Genomic DNA, 25485 nt, shown 5'->3' on the forward strand with positions numbered 1-25485 from the left:
TTGAATGGCTTGGAATTGACATGGTCTGATCAAGCTAAATACTTAGGTTTAACGTATGACAAAAAACTCACTTTCAAGGATCACATTGAAGGAATCCAGGCAAAGTGTAATAAATATATTAAATGTTTATATCCTCTTATAAACAGAAATTCTAAGCTTTGTCTAAAAAAACAAATTGTTAATTTATAAACAAATTTTCAGACCAGCCATGCTTCAAAGTAAGTTAGTATATAAGTTCCTTTTTCCCATTACACAATACAAGTAGGTTTAGAATTTTCCCTACACAAAAATCTCAGGATTGCGGAAGCAAATAATGTCCTCATGGTAATAACCAAATCATATATATAATAGGGCTGAAAAGTCACCACTTGTGGCTGAACACCCAATTTAAATCTTAATAATTTAATTTTAACTCATATTCCAATAAATAGTTATTTAAAAAAAAGGGCCATCGTTTCAGCTCAGGACTAACGATCGACCAATAGTAGAGATAAAAGTAGGGTAACGGTACCCCCATTTATCTCGGCTCCAACCAACCAACCAATCATCTGAGATCTGTTGTTTCTGTTTGATAGATTGACTTCGAGTGAAATAAAATTACTAGCATTCGTTTCGAGTTTTCGCGTCGCTATAATATCAGTATTGAAAAATTTTCTACTACTACTACTTTTTCTGCGGTATAACTTCACAAAACCGAAACAAAGATATTGTATTAGATTTTATCATAATTAATTGATTGAAAGTCGAGTAATCGGTAAAATAACATGGTGACTATTGGTACAATAACCCTAGTTAAAATCTATTAGAATAGAAATAGTAACTCAATCAGTTTTGTAATGACTAAGCGGAAACATATATTGGAGAAGCCAAATGAATGAAAAACTAACAGAAAAGATGATTTATTGGAAAAAGATACGTTCAGAGACAGGACTCGAACCTGCGTTCTTATGCATTCCGTGCATACGCGCTACCATTTCGCCACTCTGAATCTTGTTTTAGTAACTCTAAAACGCCAGTCAGACACAGTAGAACGTACATCGAACATGGTCTACATCCTGGCCGTCACCCGACCGATACCTTACATCCAAACATCTTCTCTGTCCATTAAACAAACACTAGTCTTCTCGTTTTATACCTATTTATCCGATCAAGCATTGAGTAGGAGAGTGTATTTATAATCGCTTGTCACCTTCTTTATATTTATTAATATTTATTTATTTTGTCAAGCAGATGTAGACTACATATGAATGGTTTACAATGTTTACTTAGATACTACGCATTATTTCTTCGACTAAGCTGGAATTTCATTTCACTTTTGGACATACCAAGGTCAAGATGTTCCCAATATTGATTGTAGTGGCGCATTATTCGATTGATCGGGCTATATTTTGCATAATTTATTCTAGTGTTTCTTTCTAAAAATAATTTCCTGGTTCGTAATTGACGGTTAGGTGTATAAAAATTTAATTGCGATAATAAAGAAGGTGATTGAATGCGTTGAGAAATAATGTCGCTGATAAAATACAGCATTGCAAGGTCGCGTCGTTCTTTAAGTGTTTGAATATTGATGAGCACGCAGCGTGCTTCATATGATGGTAGAGGAAATGCTGTCCAGTTTAATTCACGAAGTGCATATAAAAGAAATTGTTTTTGAATAGATTCGATGCGTTCTTCGTGAATAATATTGTATGGATTCCATACTAGGCTGCAATATTCCAAAATAGGTCTGACATATGTGCTGTATAATATTTTAATTGTGTATGGGTCCTGAAAGTTATGACTGAAGCGTTTAATAAAGCCCAGCATGCTATTTGCTTTATTGATTATGGTATTGTTATTGAGCTTGGAGTCTAAGATTACGCCTAAATCTCTAACAATTTTACATTTTTCTACAAGTTGATTTCCTAGATGTATGTTTATAGATATAGTTTCATTTTTCCTACTGAAAGTTATTGAGTTACATTTTTTTACATTGAGTTGGAGTAGACTTTTGCAACACCAAATGTGGAATAGATTGATTTCGTTCTGGAATATTATAATGTCGTTGATATTTTTAATTTCCATGAAAAGTTTCATGTCGTCTGCATATAAAAGCACTTTCAGATTTTGGAGTATGAAGGAAATGTCGTTTATATGTAAAATGAAATGAAGAGGCCCTAAGTGAGAACCCTGAGGTACGCCAGAAGTTACATTAATTGGTTCAGACAGTATGTTTTGGAAGCGGACTACCTGTACACGATTCGTTAAGTATGATTCAAGCCACTCCAGAAGGCTATGTTATATGCCATATTTTTGTAGTTTGTGTAGAAGTAATGGTATGTCAATACGGTCAAAAGCTCTACTAAAGTCTGTGCAAAGAGTTTCTACGTAGTTGCCAGCGTCCATTGCATTCAGAGTGAATGTAATAAATTCTAAGAGATTTGTTGTAGTTGAGCGGCCTTTAAAAAAGCCATGTTGTTTGTTTGTTATTACATTTTTAAGTTGATGAAAAAGTTTTTCGTTTACAATTTTTTCAAATAATTTTGGAATGCATGAGATAATTGCTATTCCACGGTAGTTCCGAATGTTAGATTTTGCACCAGATTTAAATATTGGTACAAGAAAGGAAGATTTCCATGCTTTAGGGAAAGTACATTTATTAAGTGATAAGTTAAAAAGTAGTTGTAGTGGTAGTGTAAGTTCTTCAGCAAGATTTTTTTTAAATATTGGTGGTATACTGTCAGGTACAGGCTCTTTTGAGGCGTCTAAGTTATTCGGTGCTGTCGAAATGTCATGTTCTGATAGATAGTTTACAGAAATGGAGTTGGAAAATGTAGGTATGAAAGAGAAGTATTCACGGTCACGGTCAGTTTCTGAATAAGATGTATATACTTCTTGGAAAAAATTTGCAAATTGATTGCAGATTTCTGTACTATTTTTCCCTACATGTTCGTCGAGATGCATTTGAGTTGGAAAATTGTTACTTTTTAGTTGAGTTTTTGTGTAGTTAAAAAGTTCTTAGGGCAAGTCTTTATTTCGTTTTCAATTTTGCGGTTGTATTCTTCGTGTGCTGTGTTAATGGCTATTTTGAGTTGATTGCATAGATTCAAGTAATCTTGAAGATGAGCGTCACTTTTTTCTTGTTTGTAAGTTTTGTGTGCTTTTTGTTTTCTATTTTTCAAATGTTTTAGTTGTGAATTGAACCATACAGGTAATTTGCTGTTATGATTTAATGGTGCCAGTCGCTGGCTGTCAGCGACAGACCCCTGTGAAGGTAGTATTGATCGTCTGCCCTTTCCTACCAGAAGCAGATTGTTACGGAAAATCAAACCGCAATTGTTTTTAACGATTTATTAATTTTTAGTTGGTTTGACGTAAAGCCGCCATAGCTAAGTTCAGTTTTGCAATGACTGAGCGAATACATATATTTCTGTTTGTTTTTCATTCATTTGGCTTCTCCAATATATGTTTCCGCTCAGTCATTGCAAAACTGAACTTAGTTATTGCGGCTTTACGTCAAACCAACTAAAAATTTATAAATCGTTAGTAACTCAATGTTATGATGTTTATATGTGTGTATATGTGTGTATGTATGCATGAGTGTATGAATGTATGTATGTATGTATGTATGACTGAATATTTGGATACGATTGGTAAAAAATAGTACATTGGATGCAAAACATAAAGCGTCGATTGCTTGCCAATTTCAAGGGATCCAAAGTCTTTCTGTAATGTTTGAACCCATTTGATGCAAACATTTCATTTAGGCGGGGCGGGGCGATATTATCACACACTTATTAGGAATTAAGATTAAGAAGGCTTTGCTGGAACTCTAGGTGCTTATCAGAATGCTCCTCAGCAAGTTTAAGCAGTTTAGTTTCGCTTGCCTTGCTAATAAATGGGCAATTCAGGCAGCTTTCCTTTTCAGCCCTTGTTCCACAAGAAGGCGTTAAAAAGTTTTGTCGGAAATTGATAGCTACGTACCCAGGCTTCCCAGCAGTACTGCTTTTCAATGACATCCGCCACGAGATAGCATGAACTGTCTGAGTGCAAAGTCGAAAGCCCAGCCTACAATATGTGTGAAGCATATGCCGAACTGTAATGGCAACAGCGCTCGCATGCCTAAATGAATGCTGTCACTGAGACAGTTTCTACTCACCAGTTTGATGAGAGTATTCTATCCGGAGAGTAGTCAAACCGAACGGGCTGTTTCTATCCTGTTTCTTTATGTTCGCTCATTCGTATAAAATGTTACGGGGACAGCCTTTGAAAATCGAAGACATCCTTTGATTTTTAGGGAATTACTGTTACGAAGGGCTGTCGCAAGCCGGCTGTCTCATCAATGTCTCTTGAAGCAATAAACCGGCTGTTTCTGGAGACGAGCTGTGGTTCATAGTGCGCCCGCACTATTTCGGCTGCCTCAGTGAAATGGTACTAGTACATACGATTGCGTTGTTGGGATTACCTTTGCAGGAAATTTTAGGGTTTCATTACATTACCATTGTGAAATAAAGAAATTGTTTTAGATTTATATATACTGTCGGCGAAGGCAATGAATTTTAATAACTAACGAATATTAAAAGATAAACACAGAGTTTTGTGTAACGGCTCATATATCTGAATTTCTAAAGTATTCATCCTTAGTGCTTCCTTCTTATTCCTAAAGAAACAGATACACTTCCATTCATTAATAATACTCCCAAAATGTCTTATGCACCCTTATTCTGTATAACGACGTTTTGATTTTTCTGTTTCTCCTAGGATAACTAAACCAATGAATTTTTTAGGATCGGAAATGACAGCCACAATATTATTATTATTATTATTATTATTATTATTTGATGAGTTGGCTAGAGCTGGTACAACGAATGATTTCGTTGGTCCTGAACCAGCTTTACCACTTTCAACTAGTTGTATAAAGCACAAGATTCGTTCTTGGGCTGCATCCAATCATGCCAGCTACTGGCGCAGCTTGCAAACTTGCACTCAGACAAAAGCATTTCTACCAGATTTACATCTGAAAATGTCAAAGTGTCTACTGTATTTTTCCAAGCATCATTGCAGTATTCTGGCCAGAGCTCTGACTGGACATTGCAAACTCAATTATCACATGGCTACTATTCAACGTGCTGAGTATTATTATTATTATTATTATTATTATTATTATTATTATTATTATTATTATTATTATTATTATTATTATTATATTTATTATTATTATTATTATTATTATAATTATTATTATTATTATTATTATTATTATTATTATTATTATTATTATTATTATTATTATTATTATTATTATATTTATTCATTTATATACATTTTTCAATAGATCATTTTTCATTTTTTTTAACATAATTTCTTTTCAGAAAGAAAACTGTTAAATATATGCAATGAACTCGGCTCTCAGAATGTTTCACTATTCATTTAAAATATTTAAAGTTCCAAACGTTTGATTTTTTTAAATGCGAACACAAGCTACTTAGACAATTAGAGTAGTAAATTTTCGACATTCTTAGACTTGTAACTGCGGAAGTCGGATCCGAATTAAATTCAATAGTAACCTATGCAGCCTTTTCATTTCAGCCTGATTTGGGAAAAATAGTGCAGTCATGCCTGAGAAATTGAGTGACGTTGTTTGACACATACAATACACATACATACACACGGAGGAATTGCTTAACTTATCTTAGTCGAATGTCAACTTTCACTTGTCGAATTTTCAAGTAATTTCAAAACCTTTTTTTATGACAAATCAAAATCTATGTACAGACACTATGAAATTTTTATAATTCCAATGCACAGTGGTCCGGATTCACAATTTAGGGGGACAAAAACATTTGTGGCTTAGCCTTATACTTTAGAGCTATGATGTTTTCAGAACAAATGATCAGTGAAAGATAAGCCATATTTTGAAGTATATGGTATTAGGGTGGTTCTAATTGTTAGGGTGATTCAAAAATTATTTTCCGTATGTGTTGAGATAGAGGACTGCATCCTTCGGCAAAATTGTAGGAAAACTTATATCAAGCAACTTTGCCGAAAACACTATTGTAGTATCTCTAACGCTTTTAGTGTAACAACTATTTTAATAGAGCAACTTAGGGTGTTCCTAAAAAATCAGATTTTTTGCTCTAGCTTTCTTAATTTTCACTTCTCGATTTTGGTGTCTTTGAATATCTATTAGAGTTTGTTGAAACCAATTTTTTCATGACTGGCGCATTCAGGTAGCGTTTTCTGAACCTAAGTTATGAGCAAAACTAGTTCAAAAACAGATCATTTTTAAACTGCTATATCTTACATTGGAGCAAATGAAAAAGAAATCGGTTTCTTTCATTTGGTAGAAAATACTTTCGAGCATGTTTACAAAAAAAATGGCGGAGGAGATATTTTTTTAAATTTTTTTAATTGTGTTCAAACATTGGGTTTTTTCATTGAAAAATGCTCTTTCATGTACGACATTTATTAGCTATATAATAAAATAACGTATTGCTGTCTTGAGCTTGAATTCATGTTTAGGTAGTTTTTGTTACTTTCCATTTTTGGAAATATAAGTGTACTTTATAGGTAATCGTACTCCCCAAATTTCCCAACCAGAACCGGCAATGAAATTCAATACGATGAATCTATAGTAATTTTGAAACCTCAAATGATAAGATTTTAGCTCTAAATTAATCAAAAATAATGTTTTATTCATTTTTCCCATCGATTTGTAGTCTTTCCAATTGTACATGTGTGGAATAATATGATGGAGTAGGTCTTGGTTTAATTTTACTATTAAAATGTTCGACAGGTTTTGTACGGACAATTTTGTCCGAGCTGGCGACAATACTAACGCCAGAGCGCTAAACGCAAACAGAAACTTGCGTTGCAGGCACAGTCATGAGGGTTAAAGCAACTTCCGAAATTTCTGGATGAGAGTCTTTTCGATTTTCCCAATGCTTCCAAACGTCGAACACGTGACAGTTTCAACGTGTGTAAAAGTCGCGAACTTCTGGTAGCTATGACCAAAATAATATAATAGTTAATATGCCGTTTCTAGAGATAAGATAATTCAATGCATAACAGGAAGAAAATGAATTCCAGATTATCAGCCCATATGTATTTTGGAATATATTCCAGGTTAATAGAAACACTATTCATATATAGAAGATAACTTGATATGTCTGGAAAGCTTGAGACTATATTACACAAGAAAGACATTATTACATAACTTGGGGAATTAAAACTTTTTTTTTCTAAATAAAACATAATAAACATTCGAATCTGTTACGGGCAACCATGCTGCATTCCACGCTTTTTTGGAAGAACCGGAATTTTTCGTTCATTTTTTGCATTCAAAGCTTTGTTGTACGGTACCTGAAAATAAAATGTTTCTAAATGATTTTTGCCTTGCAAATTCCGACTCCAAATTTTGCACTCAAAGTTTTTATTCGATTGGTGGTTCAATGTACATATAACGAACTTAACGAGCCAGATTTTGTATGTTTCAGTTCTGACTTGGAAAGATTCTTAGTGTCCGTAGTATTGCAGCACTGACCATGCAATAGTCCCGTAGACTTACAAGTCGACCGCAAAGTTGAATGCTATTCAGAATCACGCTAACTAGTATCGAATACAGAATCTTTAATTTGAATATATCTTTTGCTACAAACATTCATTCACCGTTTACATCTAAAATCTGATTCAATTGACTTATACACTCTTGTATAAGAAACGATCGCGCCTTTGATATCCTGAAGGAAGAGATAAAGAGGATGGAAATAATGCTCCACGCACATCAGTACGCTCCTACACTATGAATGTTACAGCCGACAAACCGAACGTAAACTGCCTGAAACGAGCACGCCGAACTGTCTCAGATCTTTAATTATGAATATAATTTCTTGAAAACAAACTTTTCTTTCTATAGAATTTCATTGATCGATCGATTCATAGAAGATCGACCAAAATATAAAAATTAACTATTCATTAAAACCAAAGTCCGTCCTTCAATCCGTTTCGTATATTATCAATTCTCAATTATATTGTTATCAATGCCCTACCAACGGTGATTGCTATGCGCAATGATCAACCGCTGCGCAAAGCAATCACCAAAGGCAAAACTAAAACCCACATGCTTGCCTCGAATATTCATAGCAAACCAAGAGCAACAAATTTGAACCGCGCCGGCTACTGTCGCAGACCTGGTCAAGGGAGAGTAATATTTTGCTCTCGACAGAAACAACGCAGTGACTGATACCCGAAGTTTACTGTCGCAACAGCGAGAACTTCATGCTTCTTCGGCTGTCGTGGACCATGACAAAATGTCTTAAGATGGAATGAACTGTCGAACGAAGTGAATGACGGCAACGTTGGCTGTACAGAACTATTTGTCTAAGGGCTGTCGTGATGAAACCTATCACAAGGCTGTCATGGAAAGAGTAGCAAGACAGCCTCAATAATAATGCCGCGCGGCGGTACATTTGGGAAGCCTGTACGTACCTTTACTACAGCAATTTGTACTTTTATTCTAGTGAATGCTAGAAATCCAAAAAGTTGTATCGAACCAGAAACAAAAATCTACAAAAATATAAGTTATAAATGCTTAGCATTCCACTTACTTGTGCTATTACCCACAACAATTTGAATTCCAGCTAAATCAACGAATCACTTTCCTAATTGCAGGTCTCCAACAATGATTCGCCGTTAGTGCAGTTTGGCAACACTCACCTACACCAACCGGGAAAGATGCAACTGAATGGCACGGTAACGATGGCCGCCGCCACGGAGCCCCCAGAGCCTCCACCACGGAATCCGGACAAGATAAATGCTTCGCTCAAACAACTGACGGAAACGGTAAGTTGCCATGTGCGTGTGTGAGTGTACCAGCATTGTCTCCATGTCAATCGAATACCCCAGTACACGGTAACACGCCCTTGGGCCATCGATTCCAGTCGTAATTGTAATCGATTTTCACGGAAGCTCTCTATTTTGATGTCAATTTTCCATCCATTAACCGGGCGAGATCAGGCAGCATGACGTGCGTACTGTGGTGGAAGGACACGAAGGTAAAACCTGTCTCTTCCAATTTGCTCGGTATGATGGCAGGACAAAAAAAAGTCTCCATCACGATAGTACAGTTCTGTTTGCGCTACCGCCTCGGGGAACAGCACCGAAGAATAATCGAATCAAAATCCCATTCATTCACTTTACACACTTTCTCTCAAATATGTACATACCGTTCCTCTTCAAATGATGATGATCATGATTACGATAATGATGATAATGACGATGATTATGAGGAGCGTGATGACTGCGATCACATCATGCTACCCCGTTCGCGCGTTTGTTAATGCCGATCCCTTTACGGAAGTCGTGCACGGAAACCGGATTATGTACCTGGTGCCCATTTTTCTCGAGGGCAGGGAAAAAAAGTCAACCCCATATCTCCTGCATCAATCCTTCATACAGTTTGCTCGCTCTCGAATACACACATACATACACTCAACCGGAATAGGAAAATGCTCCGATACGAGTGAAATAAATCTTTCTTCCTCGGGGCTGCACAGACTGGCTGATATGATGGATACGCACCAGCTCAATGTCGGCCGTCGTTGTTCATCTAGTTGTAGGATGTAATGTCATTCAAGGCTAGCAATGCGCCGTATCTGCCCCGGTTGGCAATGTCAGCGAGTTTCTGAAGGTGGTTCGTGTCACTGAAATTGTAATTGTTTATGCAGGGATGCATTCGTTTATTCGGTCGCTGAGTTGTTTTAATTCAGTTTATTTGATACGTTACTTTTGTGATTACATTTATTAACTGCAGTGATTTCCAAAGTTTTTTTTCGGGTTTATTTTTAACGTCCGTAGAATCGTTTTTAGATAGTCAGACTTCCCCGTAAAATATTCTATCATGTACGTTTTTCCCAATTTCTCTCTGCATTCGAGTCATAAGACAAAATTTAAAAAAAAAAACATATAGGAATAGAGCAAGAGTTAATAAGTCAGAGGGATGATGAAATAGTCAGAGCGAGATTTACGTTGTGGGGTCAGCACCAGGAAATGATACAATATGAACTTCAACCCGCTCGTGCACAGTATCATGAACGTGTTACGTGCTACTTGATGGGGTTGCCTTCTGCCATATGTATTCTCATATATTAAAGTAGCTTCCAGCAAGTTCTTCCAATTTTTTTTCGCAAATTCACCTACCCTCTCTTCTCTCTAAGTATATTTCACGTTGGTAGAGATAAAAAATAAAACAGTAACATCCTTTACTTTCTGACTGCACTTTGAAAAGTGATTGTAAAAATGATTTCGTCTTATCAAAAGTTGCTCCTGAAATGTGTCTAGCTGCAATGAATTCATTGCCAATAGTCATACTAACCGCATAGAACTGAATTATGTTATACTATAAATCATTTCCGAACACAAATTGTGAAGAAAAATTTGTTCTACTTTAGAGATTTTGGCGGATAGGGGTGGGAGTCAATTTACACTTCTTACAAGGTAAAGAAGTTGGACACAGTCAGACCACATCAAAACCGATCGTTCGCTTATAAATGTAAAAAAAAATGAAAATTGTTATGTTCTCTGGATCCATCACGGAGTGGATATGACTGATAGTGCTTGAAATAGACAATAGGTCATTACGTGATTTCAAGCGTTCTTATGCCTGGAATTGGATACCAATTTGGTTACCAATTTGAGATGAATATTAATATATAACGTTCATCCTTAGCTGTTGAATTTAATTCAAAAAGGAGGACTATTATTATCAAAATTAAAAGTAATTTGCAATGACTACGAAATTGATTCGCACACTCTCAGATCGGGGAAAATTTGAATTTCTCCTACTTTGACACATATGTCACCTTCTAACTGAGAGTGTGAGATGTATGTATGTATGGGTAGCACGGTTCACGTGGACCATTTCATACAACAACACCTAGTATTTCTATACGAAATACATGTAATTCTTGTTACAAACAGCAATGTTGTCGTTTGTAGAATACTTGGCAGTTTCCCTTTCCACAATGTCTTATTTCTTTCTTACTCTAACTTCATCACTTTCAGCACGGAACTACGATTAATAAAATACTTAATACATTTCTCAAAGGACCAGAAACTGTTCATAGTCCTCAGAACATTGCAATGATTATAACCTCGTCCAAAGTCTGCACAACTAGTAGTTTGATTGCATGTTAAATGTAGCTCTCTCTTAGATTGCGTTGTAGAATGATTTCTCTGACATTCGATACATTAACTCAGTTCCTCACCGCGGTGTGCCACTTACTTATCAATCATCATTCATAAACAACTTTGGGGATACCAAAAAGTTCAAAAAAAAATCGATAAAGATAGAAACAAACAGAGAAGTTTAGGAAAGTTAGTGTTAGTGGACAAATCATTTCGATATCATTTCAAGATAATTTATGTAATAATCGTATGTACCGCTTAAAACATACAAGACTATATAGGAAAGCAGGGCCAAAACCGAAACGGATAAAATACGAAATTCGCTGAAGTTTTATTTGCATTTGGTAAAATGACAAAATAACAATATGATACAGACGCATGACCCAATGATTGACTGGTTACCTGGTGAAGCACATTTTCTGCTCAAGTGACAAATTCTCTGACGCGCTCGCAACAGAAGATACTTTACTTTCATTAAGAGAATCTGTCGCTTTGGTTACATGCTGAAGCGTTTCCTCCTTCGTTACTAGTGTTCATATGGGCACCATAGCCTAATTCGTCCGGTATAGAAAGTATGGAGCCTTGTAACCTCCACCCTTGGTCAGAGTAGCTTATAAAGGGAGGGTTGGGGGAAATTAAATCTAGTACAAAATAGAACTTGGGGTTAATTGAGCACAATCGCGTTTTAAGCGGTCCTTCTGAATACATGAAATATATTCACAACTGTGAACAAACTCTCCACAATAAAAACTTCAGAATGTTAGATAGCGTAAGATATTTTTTTTAAATTTTTCCCCATTTTATCGGAAAACATTAAAGCGTAGAGTTTGCGTATTGTTCAGAATACCTCAAGTGCCTTAAATTCAATTGTAAATCGTAAAAACAATATATTGTATCGTCGAAAAAAATTTTAACTAAGTTTCACGAACGCAAGAATTTTAAGCAAGAGTGTTATGTTTAGAGTTTTCAGCTTATTAAAAACGCAAGAGTTTTAAGCTTATGAAAATGAGCATCGAAACTGCTTTTTTCGCATATGTATGGAAAAAATGTCATAAAAATTGCTTGAAAATTCCATAGAATCCGCTAAAAAAAAACACAAAACAGAGAAAAAATGGTGTTATCTCGAGGAAAAAACCTGTTTAATCCACCTAGTGGTGATGCCTTTCTCATATCAATGGTATATAATACTGTGGTATTCTTGAAAAAAAATTTCTTCGATTCTTGAAAGAAATTGGCCGTCTACTGATGACTACCAATTGGAATAGTTTTGAGGCCGATTTTAAAATTTTTTTATGTTTTCTGACTCGCCCCTTTAAGTGATGGTATAAAATTATTACTCACACTTAACCCTATAATTCCGAAACCAGAAATTGGATCCAGATAAAGTTTATAAGTTTTGCACTATAAGACCATTCGTTTGAATCTAAGTTTGCAAAAATCGGTCACACCATCTCTGAGAAAAGTTAGTACAAATATTTTCTGTTTTTGCACATTCTACCCCATAGCTCCGAAAACGAAAATCGGATCCAAACAATATTCAACAATTCCGTATGAGACCACAAGGCCTTTCATTTGAATCTAAGTTTGTGTTAAATAGTGGTTAATGCGAAATAGTCGATTTTCATAGTGACAACATAAACTTTCTATATTAGAAAGGGAAAACCAAAAAACATTTGATGAATATCGAACATCGATGCCAAATGTTTTAGAAATGCATGAAACATTAGGATCTGGGGTTGTCTTGAGAGAAAAATTTAAAAAAGTGGACTTAATGGATTTTATTTTCGAGATATTACTAGATCTCGACATTTCGTGCATTTCAAATACGACGTAAGAAAACTGCATAACATTGAAAATTCGTATTAAAAAACGCATAGTTTTGAAAAAGTCGCACAAAGGTGCTAAAAAGAAACTTGAGTGTACACTGTTTATTAACAAAATGCACCGAAGCTTCTTCAAAGTATTGCACTGTAAAGAGTAACCGTAGTTTATATTCTCTTTTCATTGCATTTTCGGGGTAGCGCAATGTATGAGCAGTTTTATGAATTGATAGTGGTTCAAATTCAAGCGCTGTGCCTTACAAATGTTCAAAAAATATTTCCTGCACATGGCTGCTTTTAATTCAGTTTTGCAATGACTGAGCGAAAACATGTATGGCAGCAGCCAAAGAATGAAAAACTTACAGAAAAGATGATTTATTGGGAAAAGATACGGTCAGAGACAGGACTCGAACCTGCGTTGTTATGCATTCCATGCATACGCGCTACCATTTCGCCACTCTGAACCTTGTTATAGACACTATAAAACACAGTCTGACATGGCATAAGAACGCAGGTTCGAGTCCTGGCTCTGAGCGTATCTTTTTCCAAAAAATCATATTTTCCGTTAGTTTTTCATTCTTTTGGCTTCTCCAATATATGTTTCCGCTCAGTCATTGCAAAACTGAGCTTAGTTATGGTGACTTTACACTCAACCAACTAAAATTAATAAATCGTTGTTTTTAATTGTTTCACGTTTCCGGTACAGCTCATCAGTGTATTAGCAGATTATGTTAGACTGCTAATGTAACCTCGCGGGTCAACATAATCCGCTAAGAAGACGTAAAGTCATTGCTATTTGCAACGCACAAGCACCCGTAAATTTGTTTTCGTTTGAGACATCAAAATAGACATTGCACTTCGGTGCAAAAAAGTGCGTTGCAAATAGCAATGACTTTACGTCTGCTTAGTGGATTATGTTGACCCGCGAGGTTACATTAGCAGTCTAACATAATCTGCTAATGCACTGATGAGCTGAATGCGAAATGTAAAACAATTAATAAATAACATTGTTTTGGAATCAACTTTTGGCTTTTATATGCAATGCACGACGCAATCGAGGAAGTTTTCGATAAATTAGTTTCGTTACTATACATTAAATTTTCGAAATCGAAAACAAAAATTATGGTTAAAGCCGTAGAATTACATGAAACGTCTAGAATTAGTGTCATTTTTTCGAAAAAGTCGACGTTCTGGGACTCTTAAAAAGTCCAAGAAAGTCGATTTTTTCAAACACTTTTTTTTAGATCACACTAAATCTCGACTTTTCATGCAAATTTTAAAACATTTGTAATCAAAAAAAAATTTCGATTTCGAAAATCTCATGATCTTATACCATCATATTTCCGGAACCAGAAGTCACAATACAATAATTTTTTTACAATAAAACGCGCCGGAACACAAAAGCATCGAAACCATAACGAAAATCAACGATTTAAGGGTTAAAATTGTTTTCCGATCCAGATTTTGCGTCCTTCAAATTTTCTTCTTCGGACTACAATCTATTCCGAAACCTCAGAATATGGTTCATCAGTTAAAAAGTTTTAATCGCGCACGGAGAAGGATCATTTCACCGAATCATACAATTGTCTTAATATCGTAATTGGAAAATTGATTTAGAATAAAGACAAATGAAAGATGATAACGTTAGAGCCCGTTTTGTTGACCAACAATTGTACTTCTTAAATAAAGATTGATTCATGAACCTTAGAACGGAGCACCCAAGAAAACTTGTTGACTATTAGCTACCAAGCATCAAAGCAACTTGTAACTTTTGAATTGTAACTTGTAGTTTCGCAGAACAATAGTTCGTAAATTGTTCAATACTGCTGTTATAGCGACGCGAATACTTGAAGCGAATGTTCCTAATTTCATGTTATTCTTGAAGTCAATCTATTGAACAGAGACAACAGATCTCACTCTTATTAATAGTTTTGGTATGACTAATGGAACTGAGAAAAATTGGGGTTGAATAGAATTTAAAAACATTTTTTTTCTCATTTCCATGGAGATTCTTTTTCATCCCACCTAGTAGAAATAATGTAAAATAAAAAATTCGGCCAATTGGCTTTTGGTAAAATTAGTAAATCAACTCATTTAGTGAAATGGATCTCAACAGCAAAATGACCGGCTCCCATATATTTCTCTATTGTTGAAGCAAAGCAAACAATCAAATTAATTCCGATCCGTGTCTTCGAAAAGTTACATTTCAGAGGTTTTTTTGTGTGTGATCGAACTTTTTATTTGCGTTTCCTTGAATTACATTCAGATTTTCACGTATTATTGTAGAATAAAACAAACAAGATGAGCGACATTGTTTTATAAATATGATAATCAAAAAACCTTAGGATACATCTAAAACGAATGTCTTTCATTCGTGGGCAGGTATGACAACATTGAGCTACTGAGAAATAATCCGTACCACTTTCTGCATGATATAAATGAAAATCAAATAATGCAGGATATAAATAAAAATTATGAAATGAACACTTGAATTTACATCGTGTTCTCCTCAAATTTAAATCCATTCAAACTGCATAAATAACATATGCTAGTACAGAACGAAAACTCGTCGCATGTGCTTCAGGCCAAACCACCGTGAGAAAATGAACCAAAATGGTAGGGCATTTTTCTTCACTGTAGATTATGTCAACTGCAAGCAAGGTCTGGCGGAGCTACCAACTGGATTATGCATATTCACTGTAACCAAGCAGGGTGACAAACGATTGCAACACAGAATGTGTGACCTTCGGCAGTTTGCTAAAGCGAGCGGAAAGTTGGCACCGTTTAGAAATTGCTCAGTCAAGCACTTCTAGAAATGTATGAAGATTGATGTCGGTGAGAAACGGACGCAATGGACAGGAGGGGATCTCCCGCTTACAACAATTTTGAAAACCTAGATCAAGAAATAAATGAAGTGGAACAGCTACTGGAACATCAAAAGAAGTCTTCTGATGAAAAAAAAAAACAGCAGATATAATAGCTCAAACACGTTGCTCTGAAAGGACGATGAGTGTTTTCACCTTGTAAACAAATCCTGCGGCGTGTATCGTTGGTCATTTTCTGTTGGAAAATCCATTCATTCAAACTGGAATTAGTTTTTTTTTCTATGAACAATCAGTCTTAGATCACAAAATTGCACTGAAATCACAGTGTCAATATCAGTAACTCAACCAACTAGCAGAAACAATTACTAAAATACGAAATATTTCATTATGCGCGAAGCAGAAATTTGATTACAATTCACTAATTTCTGTCGGCATTGCACCGAAGCTACAGATCTGGGCCGAACCCCAAGTTTCACCTAAAGGGGAAATAGTTTAACGCCGTAAAATATGTGTAGATTTTATCAATTGAGATAACCGTAAAATCTGCTTGTGATGTTCGAGTTTATATCCGATAGCTAAGAGAGTACGTTCATTCGAGACTAGCGAGAAAGTTGGAGATGTTGGAAAATGGTAACTACAGCTTGTGTTACATTCCGAGTTCGTCTAGACAGGTGGTCATGCATAATGAGGTCAGAAGCTTATATATGCTAATGTATTTCTACTCAAATGGGTTCTGAACATCTGGAAAATGGGTTACACGATGTTTTTTCTTCTTCATTTCAGAATACTCTTGGGAAACTTCTCGTGAATGAACGACTCTATGAATCAATAGTATGCCTTAAGATGATATTTACATAAACCTAAATTAACTTTTAAGGAATTTAAAAAGTTTATGACTGCATACAAATTAAAGCACGATCGTCAACTATTTCCAGTCTGGTGGTTCCTGTAAGGATTAGTGTTAATAAAATTAAGGATTGGTGTTATTAAAATCGTTGAGCTACCCGATCAAAATATCGCATCTACGGTCATGCTTGTTTTCGACTGGAGTGATAATTGCAGGAAATCAGGAAAAGCGACTGTATCAATGTTTTTATACAAACGAATGTTGTTTACTAAACAGTAAACAACATTCTAAATATGATCAGTATCTAACGGGATTGGAAAATTGATATGTGAATGCTATTATGTAATGAAAACCGCGAAAATGTTACCGCATACACGGGACTCGAACCCGTAGCTAACTCCTATCCGAAGAAATTGTTTTACCAACTAAACTACCCTGCATGGAGCGAAAGTCCAATTAACTAGACGAAACCAAGCATGCTTTGCTGTACTTGGTCACCACGGCATTCACTTTATAGTCCTATATCCGCTACGGAATTCCTTAACCTTTTTAAAATTTACATGCTAGAAGAATGATAGAGAAATTTAATCAATTTTTGATTATATTTTCAGCAGTGTCAGACAACACTAAATAACACATCACTCAATGAATTATGTGAGTGACACACAGATGGTGCTATTGTTGTTGAATTCATATGACGTTTAAGAAGTACCTACTTTCAAAAGACTATGTGTGAAATTTCAACACATCTCGATTTTGACAGCTATTTTTGTCGTTTTCAAAACAATGGATTCGAAAGAATTTCCTGTGATAATTTATCATTCCATCTTGATTTAAAAAATACTGTACATACTCTTCAATGGCTTCAAAAGTGTTATCCGGACTCTATTTCATCGAAAAAAAAAACAAACTTTCATCGAAAAAAAAAACAAACTGGTTTGCTGAATTTAAACGTGGTCGCACAGACACCAAAGCTGGTAAACGGTTTGGTCTTCCAATTGGTGTGGTACCTCCAGAAAACATCAAAAAGTCTACAAATCGATTATATCCAATCGTAAATTGAAATTGCATGAGATGTTTACAATTATACTGGAACATTTGACCACGAGAAAACTCTATTCAAAGAGAGTGCTGCGTTTACCCTCAGTCGATCAAAAAACATCAACGTTTTGATGATTAAGAGCAATGTTTGGTCATGTTTACAAGTAATGAACCACATTTATTAGAGTCGATATGTGATATGTCCTGGGTTGGCGGTTCAATGCATAGGACGCTGGTCTTACAAGCCAGTTGTCGTATATTCGAGCCCCGACCTGGAAGGATTCTTAGTGTCAGTAGAATCGTAGTACTAGCCATGCAATGATTCTGTACACTAAGAATCGGCTGCGAAGTCTGTTGAAACAGAAAGGCCAAATTCCACAAAAGGAATGTAATGCCAAAACTTTGGATCCAACCATTATTCAGTATTGTGGAATACACATGATATAATCTGCGATGGAGAATACTACTACTGTGGGCAAAAAGTTGTAAGACATTGTTCATAATTTCAAAATTCTTTATTTATTCTTCTAAATCTATTTCGTCTCTGTCAAAGTAATCCCCCCGGCCCCCATACATTTGTGCCAACGTTTTTTCACAATCCTCGAAACTGTTGTTAAAGCCAATTTCCGGAATAGCCTTCAATGCGCGTAGCGATTTACGTTTGGTGTCTTCAATTGACTCAAAACGGTTTCTCCGAAGCGGTCGTTTGAGTTTACTGAATAGCCAGAAGTTACACGGAGCTAATTCAGGCAAATACGGTGGTTGCGGAACGATATTGGTTGAATTTCCGGCGAAAAAATTTTTCTTAGGTCCAAATGATATTTCAAAATGCTTTTTACTGATCCTTCCGATATTCCAACGATCCCAGTAAGGTCTCTGACTATTAACCGTCGATTCTCGGGTACCAATTCCTTGATTTTTTTTGACGTGTTCATCATCAGTTGATGTTATTTTTTGTGATAAAATTTTTATTCTGGCCTTTTTGCGTAAAAGCTTTACATGGCCGATTGGCTTACATTTTTGTTACTTAAAATTTTTTTTTGCTATTGGATCTCGTTGTCACCCTTTTTCTAGGGGGAGATGAGTTTCCATTTCCATCCAACGAGGATCGGGGGTCACTTCGTCCGCGGCTTATCTCATCATCCATTGCGTCATCGTCGGTGTTGTGTATGATTTTCGTTTTCTTTTCGTTGTCCTTGTTAATCGTAGTCTTGGGCTCGTTGAGAGTTGCTGTAGATGCGTCTTGTTGTACATTGGTTGCAGTTGCTGGTTGGTTGGAGAGTAAGTTGTTAACTGCAGCTGGTGTATTTTGTTCTATAAGGGATACTGATGGTTTCGTTGAAGGGGATGCTTCATTGTTGTTGGTGGCTGTCACAGGTGTGCTGGAGTTGCTCAGGGTTGGTGTGAAGGAAGCACCGTTGTCCTTTGATGTAGTTGTTTCCTCGTCCAGTTTATCACATAGCTTACCGTAGTGAACAGTCTGATTGTCATAGGTAACAAGTGATTTGCACGGAATTCTTGTATCTTGACCGAAAATCACATAAGAAGGTATAGGCCTCTTCAAGTGTATGCGTAACAAGCGTACGCCATTTAGAATACTGGGGAAAAAGTTCTTCCACTTTTCTTTTTCGATAGAGAGAATCTCTTCGTATTGGGACATAGTTTTGCGAATATAATAATCGGTGTCGCTTGAGGGAAGATCATGCACACGCACTTCTATCGCACTATCTTCCATATATACTGGAATGTATCGGTCGGGTGACAGCCAGGATGTAGACCATGTTTGATGTACGTTCTACTATGTCTGTCTGGCGTTTTAGAGTGACTAAAACAAGATTCAAAGTGGCGAAATGGTAGCGCGTATGCACGGAATGCATAAGAACGCAGGTTCGAGTCCTGTCTCTGAGCGTATCTTTTTCCAAAAATTCATCTTTTCTGTTAGTTTTTCTTTCATTTGGCTTCTCCAATATATGTTTCCGCTCAGTCATTGCAAAAACTGAACAATTGTATTCTTTCGTGTCAGCGGAAGCTTTTGTTCGTTTTGTTCACTCATTTCGAGGTCGTTATATTGTTCACTACACAATACTGTACTTGGTTTCTTCTGTCCCGAACGTAAGCGGTTTTGTTTTATCGACTGACTTGGATGAGGTGAGAAAGCGAACTGATCAGTTGATGTTGATGGTTGTCCTGGACGTGGACAGTTAAATGGCTGCCACACAACGCATTATCGACCCTCTTTAGACAACTTGTATCAAAAACACTTGCTCGCGACGTACAATTATCACCGAAGGCCTTTTGCAACATTCTGAACGTTTCGGTATCAGAAATTTGATTCGGCACAAAAAATTTAATGGAACTTTCTTGTAGAATAATTTCATCCATTTTAAAAATGCCGATTGCAATTTTAATACTTCATAAAGACAGCTGTATATCAAATGATGAATATTTTGACGTGACACTTTTCACAGACAGTCATATGAACCTAGAAAAAAAATTAAACGAATAAGGTTTCCGTGCGTAATATAATTCAGAAGTCTTACTACTTTTTGCTCACAGTGCGATATTGCGTTGTTAGATCGTTTGAATGCAAAAACCAAGAGAAAACTTGAGGAAAAAAATACTGTTTCACCAAGATAATTCAGCGATTCACAAGTCAGTGGCAACGATATGTGAATTGAACGAAGTACACATTGAATTGCTTCCTCATCCACCGTAGAGTCTAGGTTTGTCCGGCAGGGACTATTGGCTATTCGTTGATCTAAAAAAATGCTCACCGGAAAGAAATATAACTCAAATGAAGAAGCAATTGCTGAATGTGAAGCCTGTTTATAGGATAAAATGATAAATCCTTCTACAAGCACGGTATTGAGAAGTTAGAGAAACTTTGGAATAATTGTACTGCTTTTGAAGGAGATTACATTGATGAATAAAATCGATTTTTGGTAGCGTCGTTCGCACCGAATCACTCAAAGAACTGTTTGATATTTTATTCCCTTCAAATACAGGTGTCAGTACTAATAAAATTCACACCGTGTTCAGTTTTGCGGTCGGACTATTATTTTCTCTCGTTAGGGCCGCCTCATTGACTGTGAACGTGTACTGAGGCAGTATTTAAATAGAACCTTTTCATTCAGCTAGTGTCAGTGCAGTTGTGTCGGGCAATTTCATTGCCCTTCGTTTGTCAAACATCAATTGCAGACTGCACATAATAATTCACAATGTTTACTTATATACTAGGCATTATTTCTCCTCCTGAAAATTATTACCGAAACGTTTAATATATCCTAGTATACAATTTGCTTAACTGATCATGCTATTGTAGTGTTCTGTTAATGTTAGTTTATAATTTAAAATTATACCTAAAACACGTACAGTTTTATTTTTGTTTACTAGTTGACTTCTTGAATATATGTTTTATGATTGTGTTTCATTTTTTGTACTGAACGATATAAAATTGCACTTTTTTCTATTCAGTTCAATTAAACTTTTGCTGCACCATGTGCTAAATAAATCAATTTCGTTCTGTAATATTTATGCATCAATGCCATTTGTTATTCCCATATGAAGCTTCTTGTCAAAATAAAAAGGAGAGGATCTAAGTGGGAACCTAGGGGAACACCAAAAGTGAGATGGATTGGTTCAGAAAATTTATTTTGAAAACGAACCACTTGCTCGTGATTCGAGAGGTATGATTGGAGTCATTTTAGAAAGTTTTGGTCCACACCATTTTTCTAACTTTCAATAGTAGCAACTGTAGGTCAATGCGGTCAGATACTTTACTAAAATCAGTGTATAATGTTTCTACACGGTTGCCATCATCCATTACATTGAGAGCGGACGTCGCAAGCAAAGCCTTGGTATCACATTCCTGTAGTGGAATTTGACCTTCTGTTTCAACAGACTTTGCAGCCGATTCAGAGTGTACAGAACCATTGCATGGCTGGTGCTATGATTCTACTGAAACTACGAATCCTTCCAGGTCGGGGCTCGAACATACGACGACTGTTTCACAAGACCAGTGCCCTATGCATTGAACCGCCAGCCCGGGACGTCGCAAATTCTAGTAAATTATATGCAGTCGAACGTCATGTTAATTATTTGTTATAAGATTATTTATTTGTTACCTGCTGAAAAATTTTATCATTTACTCCTGCATCTACTTGCACTTGAAGAAAGCGTCCACGCCCGATGGCTGTTCGAGGCGAAAAAAAAGGATCAGCGAGGGGAAATTTACTTTGACTGATATTTTTGATAAATAGAACGAAAATCAGAAGAACAAAGTGACTTCCTTGTGCAAACACCTGCAGATATTCCGAACAGAAGAAATATAGCAAAAACTATTTCAGAAAATATGGACCTAGTTTTTAGTGAAAACAATGCATAAGATTAGTCTACTCAACATTTGCGATATTTAGCGATTGTATGCTAGCTGGCTTACTTTCCCGCAAATGTTCTTCATTATATTCTGCACAGACTTTTTGGCCACTAGTTTTGACATTTTTTTTCAAATCTGTTTCAAACTGTTGGAAGGATTGTTGCACATGACCTACTTACGGATAATGAGACGGTTGGTAAATTTATCGACTATTTATGATTTCCCAGTGATTGGCGATACGGAAATTCAACTTCCCAATTAAACTCAAATGAGAATTTTAATTTTTCAATGCAAAACCGAATATCTCCTATCGATAGTTTTCTTGTGGTGATGATTACCCGATCGAAGAAAATAGTTAAAGCATACCTTATTGTCATCTCCGACTAACAAAAGAGCTTAGCGTGATATTCATGAGGTTCAATTAAGAGCTAAAAAAGCTAAACAGAATACTTAAAATTGTCACCCGCATGAACAGAGTAATATCTAATTGCGGTATTAATAATACTAAAACAAAAGCACAGTAACACTGAAATGTAGAATACAGTGACTGAACTTAAAATGTTTTTTTTAATTATCTTTGAGGGAAAACGATTGACGATAGAAAATAAACGTATGTCTATTGTTGATGCATACCCAATGAATGACACAATAAAAAAAATGATAAATAACTAACATATTTAAATAAGTTTGTACCCCAAGTAGCACGTTAAGTTACAGTTCTGTATTTTTCTACTGATTGTGCAATTTATCAAATTAGTTTATATTACTATTCTAGTAACTGTTGTGTCATGGAAAAAGCGCACTTTTTTCTGTGTTGTGCAACATATCGTTAAGTTCTTCCGTTGTTACGAATATTTATTCACAATGATTGTGCAACTAATACAAAAACTCATGCATCGGTCCCAATACAAATGCAGTAATTAAATCAGCGAAAAAACAATGGTGAAACTCATGGAAACTACCACATAATGTAAACAAGAATTGAATTGATGATTACAAAAACAGTAAACATAACTTCTAATGAATAAGTTTCACATTTGATTTTCAATACAACCGCCCGTAACACAAACATGGTCCTTTGAAAATATTCTGCACATAAATAAATGGTAGTTCTACATATTGTCAAGATCAATTATCTAGTATGTTTTTTGTGAATAGAAAATCGACAACGAACTGCATTTTCATTGTGAAACATGTCTTTGTACGCCAGAAATTTTCAAGCGCCTTGGAATGTACGTGTTTTGATGATTGCACATCAATTCCGGTGAAAACAACAATCTATTCTTTTTGAAGAGTATGATCGGGATGGTATTTAAAACATTTATAAATAAACTACCAAACATTAATACATCTGCAGGGCCGGTGAAAGAGGTGGGTATGGTGGGTAGAACTACCCACCCGAATATTCCAAAGGTGGGTAATTACCCACCTGAATATTCAAACGAAAAACAATAGTAATATTGTTATTATTTATAAGATCAAGAACATTTTTATTGTAACTAGGAATAAGAAATAAAATTAAAATTATCGATTGCTTGTACTCAAGGTAGAGCAAGGATGTGAAGATATACAACAGAAAGGTTAGACGTGACAAGGGTTATTCGAGCAAGCAAAAATCTCTCTAGCAACCTTCAACCAGAGAAGTCTAGCTTAAGCATCACATCAATGCAAATCACTCGAGTCTCGGGTATACCGGAAAGTAGTTACCAGAAGTTGTTATGTTACTTTCTGCTTGCGGCAGCTTTCTCATACACAATGAGTTCTTCACAATATCTAATCGAAAAAAATTACTGTCTATATTGACTATAGACTTGGTCGTGAGCGAATGAGACATCCATTTGAACAATATTTTCATGCCCAGATTTTCGCGAAAGTCTATTCATCTTAGCTCATCTAATTTCATGAACTTTGATTTGGCGTTCATCTATCATGATGTTCAAAACTTGCTGTATTTTTTCCGGAAGAATGCTTCATTTGGCCACGTTCAAAATCAGAATACCAAAAATCTTTGTTTTTAACAGATCCGGGTAACATTTCTTAAACCGATGCTGGCCTTGCGCGGGTTTCTCCTCTTAAAAAGCAATGATTTATCAACACACGGAGTTTGTAATCTCCATTTTTGTTTCCAAAAATGAATAAGTAATGTCCCTTATATGTCGGTAGGTTTAGTGTTTGTTGAGCGATTGACGAGAAATTTGACATATGTCACCTGAAGGTTGGAACTTCCGAAAAATGAGGTTAGTTTGACATTACAAATGTCTTCTCTGGGTCAGTCTCGGGACTTTTAGAACAATGTGTTATGGACATCAGCAGTTGGACTGTTTGTGGATTTGTTTTGTGCGCCGTTCAACTTTCGAGAGACACATTTTTAACGAAAATCGGTTGTTTCTTCGTATTCAAGGAAATGCATGATAATCTCGATCATGGAGTACTGGATGAATGAGTTCAGCACCTTTCATCATCAAGCCCAACAAACTAAACGGTCAGGGTAACTCAAATACTCAAAGAATAATTTAAAAAATTCGCAGACATAAGTAAGGTTATACGGAATAGAAAATACTGATGCCTTAGTATTGAAATCAAATATTGACAATGATTTTGAAACTAGCTGGGTAGTCAACAGTTCAAACTACTTCACAATAGTTTTATGTCGTATTTAGCCTTTAAGGTGAAATGTAGCGTCATAAAAAGCGCTCAAAATTTTATCCGCTTCAGTTGAACGAACCGTCGCACAAAGCATAACAAGGAAAACCGACACATAGAAACAAGAACTTTTTTCAATGATTGAGCGCAGTGGGCTTACCTCTCGTTATATTGGCTTGTAAAAATGACTGGACGTAATGAATTTTTAAACCCTTCACACTTTAAATATATGCTAATTCAATCGTTATTGTTAGTGATTACTCTTACACTATAGCTATGAATCATGAGTAATTATGAATGACTAACATGAGGTTATGTGTATATGTATTGACTAACTTGCTAACCATGTATATGCCTGAGTTTAGTAGCAAGCAAGGATTCTTCATAGGATTCAAAATAACGTTTGAAGACAAGAGAACATTCAAGTATTTTCGATATATTTGCCAGTAGTTCACCAGGCCACATTGTTTGTATCTCAGGTTATATAAAAGTTATGAACGATAATACTTGGCTTGTATTTATTTAATTCAGTAGCCTGTCAAGGTTTAAGTTTTAGTTTTGCTAAAAAAAATTGCTACAATTTAAAATAATACCGATTATATGATATTACACAGCCAAGTATTATTGCTTCAGCAACATCAATGCATTGAGTTTAACAGAGTTGGACATTTTTAGCATTATAAATGACAGTTACTTAGAAAATAAACGATTTCTTACAATACCCATTTTATTGTACTCGTTTTCATTTCAACACAAAACCCAACGCTGCAT

General features: G+C 35.7%; 1 protein-coding gene across 8 annotated transcripts in view; it reads left to right on the forward strand.

The window, feature by feature from the left end:
• LOC131435472 (kazrin) overlaps window positions 1–25485 on the forward strand; it is a 307983-nt gene that overhangs the window by 143158 nt on the left and 139340 nt on the right. For all 8 annotated transcript variants that reach the window (XM_058603390.1, XM_058603394.1, XM_058603392.1 and 5 more), the window contains exon 3: window positions 8650–8820. In XM_058603390.1, coding sequence (XP_058459373.1) covers window positions 8713–8820 — 108 coding nt within the window. In that variant the 5' untranslated portion in view covers window positions 8650–8712. The remainder of the gene's footprint in view (window positions 1–8649; window positions 8821–25485) is intronic.

The sequence above is a fragment of the Malaya genurostris genome, chromosome 3, assembly GCF_030247185.1.
Source record: "Malaya genurostris strain Urasoe2022 chromosome 3, Malgen_1.1, whole genome shotgun sequence".
Lineage (NCBI taxonomy): Eukaryota > Metazoa > Arthropoda > Insecta > Diptera > Culicidae > Malaya > Malaya genurostris.